At 36.9% G+C, this 13,446-nt stretch overlaps 2 protein-coding genes across 3 annotated transcripts; both read right to left on the bottom strand.

The window, feature by feature from the left end:
* Positions 1–380: 380 nt before the first annotated feature.
* On the bottom strand, positions 381–2,187 carry LOC111777762 (microtubule-associated protein RP/EB family member 1C). 2 transcript variants are annotated; one of them, XM_023657478.2, is made up of 6 exons: positions 1,974–2,187; positions 1,700–1,855; positions 1,487–1,593; positions 1,113–1,338; positions 915–1,028; positions 381–845 (listed from the first exon to the last, which is right to left on the bottom strand). In XM_023657478.2, the coding sequence occupies exons 1-6, from the start codon at positions 2,058–2,060 to the stop codon at positions 570–572; spliced, it is 966 nt and encodes a 321-aa protein (XP_023513246.2). In that variant the 5' UTR covers positions 2,061–2,187; the 3' UTR covers positions 381–569. The 2 variants fall into 2 exon arrangements, with proteins under 2 accessions (XP_023513246.2, XP_086974511.1); XM_087118385.1 differs by having other exon boundaries at positions 1,700–1,860; positions 1,974–2,115.
* Positions 2,188–10,214: 8,027 nt separating this feature from the next.
* Positions 10,215–13,064, bottom strand: LOC111785524 (putative LRR receptor-like serine/threonine-protein kinase At4g37250). Its single transcript, XM_023665915.2, has 2 exons — positions 11,301–13,064; positions 10,215–10,999 (listed from the first exon to the last, which is right to left on the bottom strand). Exons 1-2 carry the CDS (start codon positions 12,898–12,900, stop codon positions 10,332–10,334), a joined length of 2,268 nt encoding a protein of 755 aa, XP_023521683.2. The 5' UTR covers positions 12,901–13,064; the 3' UTR covers positions 10,215–10,331.
* Between the last annotated feature and the right edge of the window lie 382 nt (positions 13,065–13,446).

The following is a 13,446-nucleotide window of genomic DNA, read 5'->3' as shown; positions in this document are numbered from 1 at the left end:
TAATTTGGCCTATATTTAATAACCTTGAAGGTTAGTATGGGTCAATATGAACAAGTCAAAATGAGTCGAATACAACGAACTCGAGCTTGACACGTGATTGCACGCGCTCACACGTGTTTGTACGCTCTCCCACGCGCCTGGCTTCTTGCTTTGCAGCTACCGCGGTTTCATGTGCGTGGGATTCATGTATGTATATTTACTCATACTGATTACCAAGTCAATCGATGATGGTTGCAGATCAATTTGACAGTTTGAAACTGTAAAAAAAACAAATGTTCAAACAAGTTACACCAGATTCATCGTTCAAATACACCATTTCTATATGAACAGAACAGTCTATAAAGTGACCAAGTTTTGCCATAAAACGAAGATACAACTCATTCAAAAACCAATGCCATAAAACTCTTATATACCAAAGCCCCATGAAAACATTCTTTAATTGTCCGTCTGTGTCTAAGTATACATTCTACAGCACTTCAAACCATTTAAACAGAGAGTTTCAGATTTCATCTCCCAAAAGAAAAATGTACTGTAAATGATATAAGAAAGTTTCAGAGTTCCATCCATAATCAGTAACTCGTGAGGTGTGACCCACTGCAATGAACATCAGAAACACCAGAAATTCTTAGCCTGGGTGACAATGTTGTAATCCCCACAGCATCAATATCATGATTTTGAATTACTTTTCTCTTCTGAGTTTCCAAATTTGCTCTATTATCTGTAATCCCTTCTGTTCTTGTATCACCTTCCTTCTGGGTAGCCATGGACACCATTGCTTGAGCATCTGCCACTACTGCTGCATCATCTTCTCCAGCATACAGAATCTTCTTTATTGCACCCACAACCTGAAGAACAGAGTTTATCAGCTCAAATTGAGCTCAAATGGACAGTAAATCTCAGGGTACTACTTCTACCTTAGAGTCCTGTATCTCATGACTCTGGCACAGAATCTCAATATCCCTCAATTTTGAAAAGTAAAAGTCTCTTTCCTTCTCAAGGCTGTCAATTGAAAGTTTCAGCTCTGTGATCTGCGTATTGGAATTCTCATCATTACAGTGTTCAGATATCCTAAACAGAAAGAATTCACATCCATATTGTAACACAAGAACTACCTGTTCATCATATACTGGTGATCCACAGCTAGAGGAAGGCCTTGAAGTTTTTCCTGATTGATTTGAAGAGTTAACAGTAGAAGTTGCTTCATGTCTTCTTGAGTTATGAGAGGTATGTGATCTTGATCCAGTGGTTGAGTTCTTGGCTGAAGATTGAGAGGCTGCAAATTTCTTGCTAGCTTCTTTCCCGCCCTTGCAGGCTTCTCTCCTTTCTAAAGCGTTGTAACTGGAGAAGAAACAGAACAATTTTGTAGAACTCCTCCGTTGATCGAATGGAATTTGGAATTGTGATTTAACCAAAATCTTAAGAACTTCAATTTCAAGTGAATCATAATTTTGTGAACGTGAAAGGAAAAGAAAGTAGATGGAATTACTTGTGTAGAACACCTCCGTTGATGGAATCACAGTACCACTTCATCCACTGCATGAATTCCAAGTTATCAAGTGGCCTACCTTTCACAAGCTTGCTAACCTCGATATGCTGAAATCAAAGAACATAAAGAACAAGAAAAACGCAGTTTCAGAACATTAGACCTAGGTCAAAATCAAAACTGAATCAAAGCCATCAGAATTGGGGGAAATCAAACCTTGGTGATCTTGAGCTTGCTAAATACATCTTGAAGAACCTTATAATTCTGGATCATTTCGTACTCGCTTTTGGCATCAAAATTGACCTTATGCATCGGCACCATCCCTGGATGAACCGCATCCATCAACTGGCACTGGATCGCACCAGAGCAAGACTGTACTACAACATAACGATTCTTCGTAAGAACAGTAAATCGCAGGAATATTATGAAATCGCGATGGAAAAAGCAAACAAAAATGAAGAGAAATTTGGAGAGAGAATAGAATTGAAACCTCTTCAACTTTGGAGAGATTGAGGTGGAGAGTGGAATTGATCCACGAAAGAATCTCAGATCTGCCAACAAAGTAAGCCGAATCCATGGTTCGAATGCTTGAAGCCAATTTTTGTCCTTGAATTCCGGTTCCGAAGTGCGATTCGCGCGGTGAGATTGGTGATAATTGATATTGTTCCTCGTTTTGAAGGAAGAAGAAAGTGAAAAGCGTTGGGGGTTTAATACGATTAAGCTTACAACGGCTATTAGATGAGAAAGGTAAGAGGGAAAATTCAAAATGAAAAGAACGGCGGGATCTTTGTCGGCTTCAAATTTTTGAATTTCTTCTCATGCAAATTATAAACACCAGAGCTTTCCAGCCACTTGCCCCAACATCAGCGCGCCAAGCCGCCACATGTCAATTCTTTTTTTTTTTTTTCTTTTTCTTTCATTTACAAATTAATTAATTAATTAATTAATTGTATATATATATTTTTTTCATAATTCCCAGATGACCCTAACATAACATCATTTCTAAAATTTCAAATTTTAATATTACAATATTTATTTATTATAATGAGATTCTTCAGGTGGTCGATGATTCACTACCTAGAAAATGTAAACTAATTTAATAAGAATTAAAAAGTTGGTTCATTCAGTTAAACCCCAATTGGGTTCGTGACGGGTATGAAAATCGCCTCAACGGTCTTTAATGCCTCCTAGAAGCTCTGATATCTATAGAACTTATGCTCAAACTTATTTTATTAAGAAACAAACGGGAGTGAGATTAAAAGTCTTATTTTTATTGATGTAAATTATAAAATATATTAAATATATTACTAACCAATTCGTAAAAATAAGGAAAAAAAAAATAATCCTGACTCATTCCAGCTATATAAAATATATTCCCAAGTGTGTGGTAATAATTAATTAGGTCATAGATGTTATTATATCTTACCATTAAGCTATTTATTTAGTATTTTATACTCGTCCCAAATAAATGACCTAACCAACTCAATCCTTATAATTTAGGTTAGGTTGGTCTGAGTTTTTCAATTCACTATTCTTCGTTTCTTATTATTTATTAACTTGACACACATCTACCACATGGCTAGCCACGTGGCTCTAACATGTGCCCAATTGCTATGCAACATGTGTCCGTCTTCTTCCTCCAAGCTTTTCCACCCTTCTAAGGCTTACTTCTTACCAGATGCCTAATTAGGAAATATGGGGTTAAAATGACCATTTTATCCCTCTAGCGTTGACTTTAGCCGATTTTTCTAATTTTTATATTTTTTTAATTTTAAGGAATTTTTTTAAAAGCATTTTATCTTCTATATCATCTCTAAACTCAATATCTACCACCTTCGATAAGATCTTAGAAGTTTAAACATTAACAAAACAATCAAGAAATTAATCCTCTTCACGTTTCGAGTGTGACAAGAAGATATTATAATATGAAGACTAGAAGAAATAAAAGTATTTGTTCACTTCGAACAAGGGGGAAAGGTTGTACCATCTTGGTGAAGTCAATATCCATGCAAGGTCACCTAGACCGAGTATGAGAACATTTCCCGTAAGTTGGTGAAGTCAATATCCATGCATAGGATTATCAAGTTGGTATGGTTCATATTGAGGAAACCTATATGCCTGTAAGTTGGTGAGCATGGTAGTACGTGACGGAGATTGTTAAGTGACATAGTGTTCTACGTCTATGGAAAACTTAATATATGTTCAATTTACGTGAGAGTTTATAATGATATTGGGCGTCCAACAAAATTTCTCAATAGTAATCTTTTGTACGTAGCTATTTAGATAAATTCGTTTGAACTTTGGTTATAAGATAAGCATGTTTATGAGTTGTTATCAAGTTTATGTCTGATTTATGAGTGAGTTAATTTATAGATCGTAGATTATGATGGAATGTGAATTAAGTATGAAAAAATAATTTGATTGATTGTTATATGCATGATGAGTGTACGATTGAAGCTTAAATAGATATGTATGGTGATCGGTGGTGCTTATGTGACTCATGAATTTATTAGCATGTCACGGTTCCTTGGTTAGCTACCATACTACATTTCTCCATAATTATGTTGGATTGCATGTGTAGTGTATGACTATATCGAGACAAATAAGGGTTCCGCTAATTAACTCTCATTCATGAACCTAATTCATACGAGTCCACATATAAGTTTTATATCTAGCAATTTATGTCTATATGGTGGGGTCAGTAAAATCTTTCCCGTCTTCATTCTTGTCCCATATTTTTATTCTCCATCACCGTAAAATTTTTCATTTATTTTTGTGAGGATTGGGACAGAGAATCCCCCACAAGAATTCGCGGAGATTGAGTCCCCTACCTAAAATTTTTTCTCGTTGGTTATTTAGAAAATAAATAATTTTTTAATTAAAGAAATTCATTTATTATATATATATATATATAAGTAGATGGGAGATAGGAAATATAATCATTGTCTTTGATCCTATTTATCTAATAACGAGGAATCTCTCTCCACTCCCTCTCCTATTCTCCATTTAAAGTGGGATTCCCTGCCTATTTGGGATAAATGGACATCTATAGTAGCCAAGCATGCTGTAACAGTGAACCTGCCCTAAGAACCAAGGGTCCACATTTGTATCTTATAAGTTGGTAGTTCGTTAGTCTACTACAACACCTAATATTTTAGTCTATTAAACCCCGTATGACGTGTTGTGTGCTAATTAGAACTAGAAGAGCACCTAAGTGTCGTGTTATATACTATGTTAGACAAGCTGTAATTGACCATGAAAGCGATTTACATACAAGCTCTAAGTATATGTTACACCATAATTAAGAAAACTAGTAGAGAATTAATCATAACACCCTAGAACTCCTTTACATCAGGAAGAGTAACTCAAGCTCCATGGAGTTGACAAACTTGTTATGGTAAACTTAAGAGAACTCGGTAATAGGGATTAGATAAAGAGTTTATCGACTCAAGAACTTAAGTTGAGTTTACTCGTCATGATAGTATATTGGACGAAAGTGAATGGACCCTCATAGTAAGTGTTTATGAGTGAACTTGACGTCAAGATTGGTAGATAGTTGTAAGATTCAACTCTAAGGAAGTTAGACATGCCAGAGTGGTTGTAACGAGTTAGTAAAAAGATTACTACATCAACCAAAGATTTGAGCTCCCCTAAGAGCCAAATGTATCGTGTTTAAGGAATGAAAGTCATGTTAGGAACTCAAGTGAGTGGTAACTTATAGTATGAGAGTCGTGTTATGTGAAGTGTGTTTAACTATAGAACTATGAGCGAGTTACTCATTGAATATACTTATATATTCACTCAGGCTACTCTTTCATTTTTGTAAATAGAATTTGAGATATTGATAGATGACGGTGACGTGAGAGAGTTACCTTCCTCTAGCAGACGCGTTTTAAACCCTTGAGGGGAAGCCCGAAAGGAAAAGCCCAAAGAGAACAATATCCATTAGCGGTAGGCCTGAGTTGTTACAAATGGTATCGGAGCCAAACACCGGACGATGTGCCAGCCTTCTCACTCTTCCCCAAAGGGGTAGACACGAGGCGGTGTGCTAGTAAAGATGCTGGGTCTCGAAGGGGGGATTGATTGTGATGTCCCACGTTAATTGAGGAGGAGAACAAAACACCATTTATAAGGGTGGGGAAGCCGAAAGACAAAGCCCGCTAGCGATGGACCTGGGTCGTTACATGTTCGATTTTTTAGACATGTAGTAGTGTTCTTTATATTTTTTTCTTATTTATTTATTATTATTATTATTTTGAATATGCAATATTTTATCATATTTTGACTTTTAATGATGAGCATTTTCAAAGATTGTATTTCCTTTTCCTATTTCGTTTTCTTATAAATAATTTGATTTTGACACATTTTGTTTTGTTTATATTTTTGTTATTTTCTTGTCACATTTGTGGCTCTAATGTATGCTTGGACTTGTCATTAGTCGAACGTTGATTTTTTCTTATTTATTTGGTCGGCAATCACATTTCAAACACTACTTTTGTACGACGTAATAGTTTTTTTTTTTTTTAATTTTGAATCGACGTAATATTTTAATCAGTTGAGTTGTACACTACCTCGAATTATAAATTTGTGTTTAATTATTTAGACTCCTAAAAGTTCTTAAAAAGGATTGAATAAGGGTTAAAATTTACCCATAGTTATAAGTATCGAAAAGGGTGGGGTGCATGTGCAATCATGTTATATTTCACTTGAGTCATACAAAACTCGAACGAGTGAAAATTACAAGCGCATGAGGCAACAATTACGGGCAAGTGTCGGATCGTTGATGAATTTACTGGAGCATATTCCATTTGGGTTGAAATAGATTTAGATCGTTTTGTTACTGTTTTATTTAGCTTCTCGTCTTCAATAATCATAAACATTTTCAACGAATTTTTTATTACCTTATTGTAAGCCTTATCTTTTCGTAGAATATTTTATTATATTTTTGTTTGTAAATATTATATTAGATTTTTGTTTATACTTTTTAATAAAAATAATATTACATAAAAAAAACTAATTTAAAAAAAAATAAAAAAAATTACCCATGAAAAAATTCTTACTCCAATTTCTACCTTAAAAAAATGAAATTAATTTGGTTATTAATCCTCATTTACTTCCATAAATGATTTATATAATTATTTTGATATCTGAATCGAATATATAAAGGCTTGTCTAGCATTATTTTGAAGTGGAGTCAAGTCATAAACATTTTGTATTTGTCTTGAACTTTTGTTGGGAAACTTTGTAGTGGGAGGCGATGAGAGATGCACTTATAAACACTTTAATTATAGTGATGGGCTACCGCACGTAAATTTGTCTCTTTGTTTAAATTGTATTCGTGGGTGTGTGAGTGCGCTCGATATTGCTTCCACTTTCGTTACAACAATTGTGTATCAAAACATTTTGGTTGTGGCATTCCGCTACAATAATGGGATATCGAACCATTTTTTGTTGCGACATTCTACTACAACAATTGGATATCAGAACATTGAAAGTTGTAACATTTCGACGCACAACAAGTGGTATCAGAGTTTGAATGTAGCATTCAACAAACCATTTATTATAATCTAGCTAAACACGTGTATATATATACAGCAAAATGTGGGAAAAAATTGTGCAGGCACGTGGTATACATAACGTACGCTGTCGTTTTGCATGGCTGTAAAATTAGTGGAACATTGAAATCTGAAATCCCCATAAATAATTGGTCTTTTGTTTAATACATTTGTTACAGCTACACACTCAAATTTATATTCATTACAATTATTGATTCCTTCTTACATCATTACAGTAAAGAGTGGTTGGGTGTTCTTGAAATTCTCATTCTTATCTCCCAATCCTCAAACCCTTTGCCTTTCTCCTCTTATTTTAATTATTTACTCTCCCTATTTCAATGTCTACGTAACTCGTGCTCGTTCTCAAGTAGAGTTGAAAATGATATCGTCTTAGTTAAAGAGAAGAAGAACGAAATACCTTTTATAAGCATGTGGAAACCCGTGTTTTAAAAACTTTGAGAGAAAGCTTGAAAGGAAATATTCAAGGAGGACAATATCTGGGTTTGAGCTATTTTATCTATTGTTTCCGCTTTTGTTTTATAAGTCTTAGTTGCTTGCTCTCATTGCCAACGATTAACCTAATTGTCCACTGAAACTGTCCTATGACATTGAACATTGTTATAGTGCTCCTCAACTCCAATGAAAAAAATTCTCGTGTGTTAGGATTGCACAACAATGCACATATTCGATCAAAATGAACACAAAGAATAGGAGAGAGAAAATTCAAGGAGGAATATTGACTTCAGGTTTTATTGATGACTTCACGTATGTACACTGATAGAGAATACAAACAATGAAAATAATTTTGAAACTCGTAAATTCCACTGTTCATACATTTCATAGATCTTGGGATTTTTTGTTCATGAATTAACTAATCTTTCTTTACTCTATAATATTCTAGATTCCGAGATCTATGAACAGGAATACTGGATCGTATATGAAAATAATCTTGCAAGACTAATGAGTATATATATGATTTCTGTTTACTAAATATAGCGTTAACAGATTTAATCACCTACAAAATATAATGTACCAAACCAAATATCTACCATATATATCTCTACTACCATATTTTTACGAAATATCTGTCATATAATCGAGTTTGGTAGGATTGCATGTGATTATATATATGTTGAAGTTCAAAGGTGTTGTGCCATTGGGAAAGAATAGACAATTTCCAAAAGAAAACAGGGAAGTTGTGAAGAAGCAATAGATACAATGGGCGATGGTGGGCGATGGTAGTTTCATCTCCTTTTGCTTCAAATGTTTGACCCATTTTTTATGGATAGTTTGGTTGGAGATTTGGGAGCCTTTTACACAAGAATAACTTTGGTGATAGTACTAATTGAATAAGCATAACATGTATCTACCTTTTCTTGGTTGCCACAACTTTTATTTTCTTTTATTATGAGGCTGGAAACCTTTTCTTAGCGAATGCATTTTAAAAACCATGTGGAAAATTCGAAAGGGAAAACTCAAATAGGACAATATCAACTAGCGATGGTCTAGGACTGTTACAGATGGTATAAGAGACAGACATCAAGTGTTGTGTTAGCGAGAACGTTGGGCCAACAAGAGGAGGTGGATTGTGAGTTGTGAAAACCTCTCCTTAGCGAACACGTTTTAAAAACCTTGAGCGGAAACCTAGAAGAGAAAATCTAAAGAAAGCAATATCTGTTAGCGGTGGACGTGGGCACAAATAGTATCAGAGGCAAACGTCAAGTAGCGTGCTAACAAGGATGCTAGGCTCCCAAGAGGGGTGGATTGTGGAGGTGTGGAAACCTCTTCTTAGCAAACGCGTTTTAAAAACCTTGAGCGGAAACTTGGAAGGGGAAGTCCAAAGAAGACAATATGTGTTAGTGCTAGGCATGAGCTGTTAGAAATGATATTAGAGCCAGACATGGACGATGTGCTAGTATAACCAAGAGAATAACAACAACGACTCAGTATATAACCTTGGGTAGGGGATATGACTAGTTGTCAACTTCTCTCTACCCAAGGTTATATACTGTGAGCCGTTGTTGTTGCTCTCTTGCTTGCTCATATAACGTCTCTTTTAAAAATCTCTCTTTCGAAATCTCTCTCTGCCCTCATTTTCTAAAACCTTCTTTTAAACCGTGGCTAGAGGCTCGAGCATACGTCGCTTGGCCGTAGGCGACATAAGAACGAATTGGTTTAACTCCCTTGTCGTTGGAAAGTGAGTGCCGCACAATCACAAGTCCACTGCCATCAAGAGTGTGATTGTGACACTAGACATGGGCTGTTATAAATGATATTGAGCCGGACACGGACGATGTGCCAGCGAGAACACTAAGTCCCTAAGAGGGGTGGATTGTGATATCCCACATCAGTTAGAGGGGGGAACGAATGATTCGGGTAAGAAAACTTCTCTCTAACGGACCCATTTTAAACTTTTGAGGGAAGGTCCATAAAGAATCTTATCTACTCGCTGTGAACTTGTAGACTATTATAGTTTATGATAATTTTGTAGTTGAATAGAGAAGGATAATTATGTTACTAAGTGTCACCTATTTTTATGGAATAAAATGTTAAATTTGGTTGTGAGAAAATTGTGTTGCATCTATACTTCAATTTGTGTGTTATTTGATTGAACTAAACAAACGATATAGGGTGTTAAAAACCATTATTATATAATTTCATGTTACCAAGTTTTGGTGAGACATTTATGTTTATCATAATGGAATTAATTGTATCGACATTAATAAATAAATCATATATGTTTTGAATCGCAAAAGACAACGGCTCCAAACCATCACCAAAACTCATGCACATAATGTCAATTTAAATCTGACATCATTGCAAACGAGTATCAGATGACACTAGGTTAGTTGTCTAACTCTAAATTGACATCATATAATAACAATAAAATTGCACTCGATGAAAGTTCTAAACTGTCATCGTAGCTAAAAGTCATTGTACATGTATGACAACATATGTTTTGATGATGGTTTTGTACTGTTATCATTGCATACCGTCATCTTACTTTATAATGATAGTGAAAAAGTTCGTATATGGGTTCGATGATAGTATAAACTGACAACATATTTATTGAAACAAACTTATTTTGTACCTGAACGAATAACTTGTATTGTGAAACACGTAGGGTACGATTTTTTTTTATGAAATTTAACTAAAAAAAATGAGTGGATCATAAGTTTAGAACACAACAAATACCAAACTTTTGGATGCATCAATCACACACACTCAATTACAAACACATGGGACTGTTAGTTAATAACCCAAACACCTCTATATTATTTGCACTTTCCCCCTTAGAGACCATAATAGTGTGATGAAGTGGATATGGTTGGAAATTTCTCCAAAACTTGCAAGCATTCCTTCATGGATGGTCTCTTTTGTGGGTTAGGTGATGCACAACTATATCCTAATTTAAAGCAAGACAACAAAGCTTCTTCTTTCCCCTCCATCTCACCTCGAATCGCCATGTCAGTCATTTTCAGGGCTCGACTCTTATCTTCGACGGCAAGTCCAAGCACCTGGCTCAACTCATCCAACACGATGATCTTCCCTGTCAATAGCTCAAGCAATATCACTCCAAAAGAGTACACATCCCACTTTGGGTTGGGCTTCAAGCTCCGAAGCGACTCTGGTGGCAAGTACGGCGACACTCCATTAATCGAGCTTGGACTTGGTCCAGTAACGAAATCTTGGAAGCTATCTCGAGATGCAGTGGACCGTTTACTTCCGAAATTTCGAGTTGAGCCACCGGGCTTGTAACTCGAGTCGCCCAAGAAGAGCTTCTCGAGACCGAAATCGCCGATCTTGGGCTCCATGTCGAAACCCAAAAGAATGTTGGTGGGCCTCAAGTTGCCATGGACATGCTTCTTGTCATGGAGATAAGAAAGGCCACGAGCTACTCCTTTGGCTATTCTCAATCGAGGCTCCCATGGAAGATGACAAGGCGACGAACCCACTTTCCCTATTAAAGTAAGAAAAAGGCACAACTTATGAGCTATACCGACAGAGCTCGTGAATTTTTCGGGAAGTGAAATCTTTGCCGCTAAGGACATAATTTAATGGTTGACTTCCCAAAGTGTCATTAAAAACAAACACTTTCAGTTATACCTACTCCACCGTCAACCATTTACTCAATCCAACGCCGTGAACGGCAAGCTTCTGAGCTCAAGAACTCAGAGTTCATCGGACATGGCGACAAGCTTGGAGCTGTTTTGAACCCATGAACTCAAATCAACAATACACAAACATAAAAAAAAACTTACTGTAACGAGCATTGGCGAGGCTTCCATTAGGAACAAAATCATAAATTATGAGCTTTTCATCGACGCCCCAATAGAACCCACGAACACGAACCAAATTTGGATGAACCAATTTAGCTACGACACGAATTTGATTCTCGAAATCTTTGAATTTTTCCACTCCGCCGTCTCCGATTCTTCTCACGGCAAACGCCGTCCCGTTTTCCAGTACTGCTTTGTACGTTATGCTTGATCCGGTGGCGCCGAGGATGTACGCTGATGCTTTCAGCAGCGCCTCCAGTTCTAGCTCCTTCTCTCCGCCGTTTACCGTCACCAAAGTCCCTTTCCTGTTCCCATCTCCTCCCTCCTCTGTCGTCTCACGGTGGCCGGAGATTGACACGGCACCCGCATGATCGGAGTTCCCCTCTTCTGGGTCCTCTGTTTTTCTTAAACAGGACCATCGGGAAAATCCTCTGGATTCCGATGAGGATGTGGAGAAGCTCTCCTTGGCCAAATTGGCTTCGTTTTTCAAATGGGTTTCGACGGATTTGTTTCTTTTCTTCAAGTGATAGACGTAGAAGAAGAGGAGGAACAGAATTGCCAATCCGACGATGTCTCCGAGTACAATGGCGACGATTGTTGAGGGTTTGAACCGTGTTTCGCTCTGTTTTTCCGGCGATGTCGTTTCTGGAGTACTTCGGTCTAGTGGAATGGCAGCGATCGCCGGCGGGAGAGACGCCGCCGAAGAAGGAATTGAACATGGGGTTGTCGTTAACTCGCCGCAGAGCTGGCGATTTCCGGTGAAGGATTTTGCTTCTTGGTTCATGAACACATCAGAAACAGGGACTTCTCCGGTGAGGTTATTGAAGGAGAGATCAATAGTGGCGTTGGCCGGAATATTATGAGCGAAATCCGGCGGGATTTTGCCGGAGAGTTTATTGTACGAGATGTTGAAATAACGTAAATTGTCGCCACCAAAATCAGACGGCAAAGCTCCATCAATCAAATTAGAAGACAGATCCAAAACCTCCACCGTCTTAAACCCACCGAGAATTTCACCGGAAATGTAATTGTTCTTCAGAGACACAACCGTAAGATTACCCAAATCCGCAAGATCACCTGGAAACTTCCCGACCAAAGCATTACCAGAGAGGTTAAGAACTTGCAGATTCCCAAGTCCACCCACCGCCGCCGGAACCTCACCGGAGATCAAATTCTCCGACAAATCAAGAAACCGGAGCATGGTAGCGTTAAACAGAGACCGGGGAAGAGACCCATTAAAGGAATTATTAGAAAGATCAACCGATTGAAGGTTTTGAATCAGACCCAGATCAGAAGAAACAGAGCCCATCAGCTGAGAATTCGGTAGAGACAAACCTGTAACTCTAGAGCCGCCACCACCACCGTCAGAGCATTGAACTCCCCGCCATGAACAGGGCGTCTCATCGGAGTAATTCCAGTTCTGAAGAACAAAAAGAGGGTCATCCAAAACGCCATACTTGAACGAAAGCAAGAGAACCCCATCAAAATTCAGTCCATAGCAAGAAGATTGAAGACGAAGAAGAAGAAGAAGAAGAAAAACAAGAACTCTGAAGCTCCAATGGCAGCTCCAATGGCAGATCATGATTCGATAGAATAAAAGAAAACCCACATCGCTAAGGAATCATAAAGAGCAAAAAATAGCAAAGAATTCAAAACCAATATGCTCTTACTCACTGGATCTCTGCAACCTATAAATTCCTGTTCCACGTTATATGCTCCTAATTAATCTTTTTTTTTTAATCAAAATTATACCTAATTAATAATTTATTTATGAAAAAAAAATTAAACTTTTATGATCCTCTTCACTCAGATTTAAGACACTAAGAATAGGCATCTTTTTGGTAAGTGACATACGAGAAACTCCAAAGTTTCAGACAGCCTCTCCTTCTCTCTCTCCTCTTTCTCTCTCTAGCTTTTGACTTAATCAAAAAATTAAATTAAATTAAATTCTATAATATCTTTCAAAATCAGTAATTAATTAATTCATTTACTTGATTATGAATTCGTACCGATTGGGTCAGAGAGAAACATGATCTTTTATTGATGATTGTATGAACAAACTTTAGAAATGACAAGACATAATGAAAATGTTCCCAATTCCTCCTTTCATAATGGCTCCTTTTTCTTT

Source organism: Cucurbita pepo, chromosome 16 (genome assembly GCF_057944985.1).
Source record: "Cucurbita pepo subsp. pepo isolate OVF chromosome 16, ASM5794498v1, whole genome shotgun sequence".
NCBI lineage: Eukaryota > Viridiplantae > Streptophyta > Magnoliopsida > Cucurbitales > Cucurbitaceae > Cucurbita > Cucurbita pepo.
This window is presented reverse-complemented; position numbering and strand designations above follow the sequence as displayed.

What these genes read in the sequence shown, in the direction of transcription:
- LOC111777762 (XM_023657478.2), bottom strand. Translation starts at nt 2,060, where the DNA reads ATGGATTCGGCTTACTTTGTTGGCAGATCTGAGATTCTTTCGTGGATC. An exon ending in AACGGAGGTGTTCTACACAA is followed by an intron (nt 1,339 to 1,486) that starts GTAATTCCATCT and finishes TTTCTTCTCCAG; the next exon opens with TTACAACGCTTTAGAAAGGA. An exon ending in CACCAGTATATGATGAACAG is followed by an intron (nt 1,029 to 1,112) that starts GTAGTTCTTGTG and finishes TCCAATACGCAG; the next exon opens with ATCACAGAGCTGAAACTTTC.
- LOC111785524 (XM_023665915.2), bottom strand. Translation starts at nt 12,900, where the DNA reads ATGATCTGCCATTGGAGCTGCCATTGGAGCTTCAGAGTTCTTGTTTTT. An exon ending in CCTCGCCAATGCTCGTTACA is followed by an intron (nt 11,000 to 11,300) that starts GTAAGTTTTTTT and finishes TTACTTTAATAG; the next exon opens with GGAAAGTGGGTTCGTCGCCT.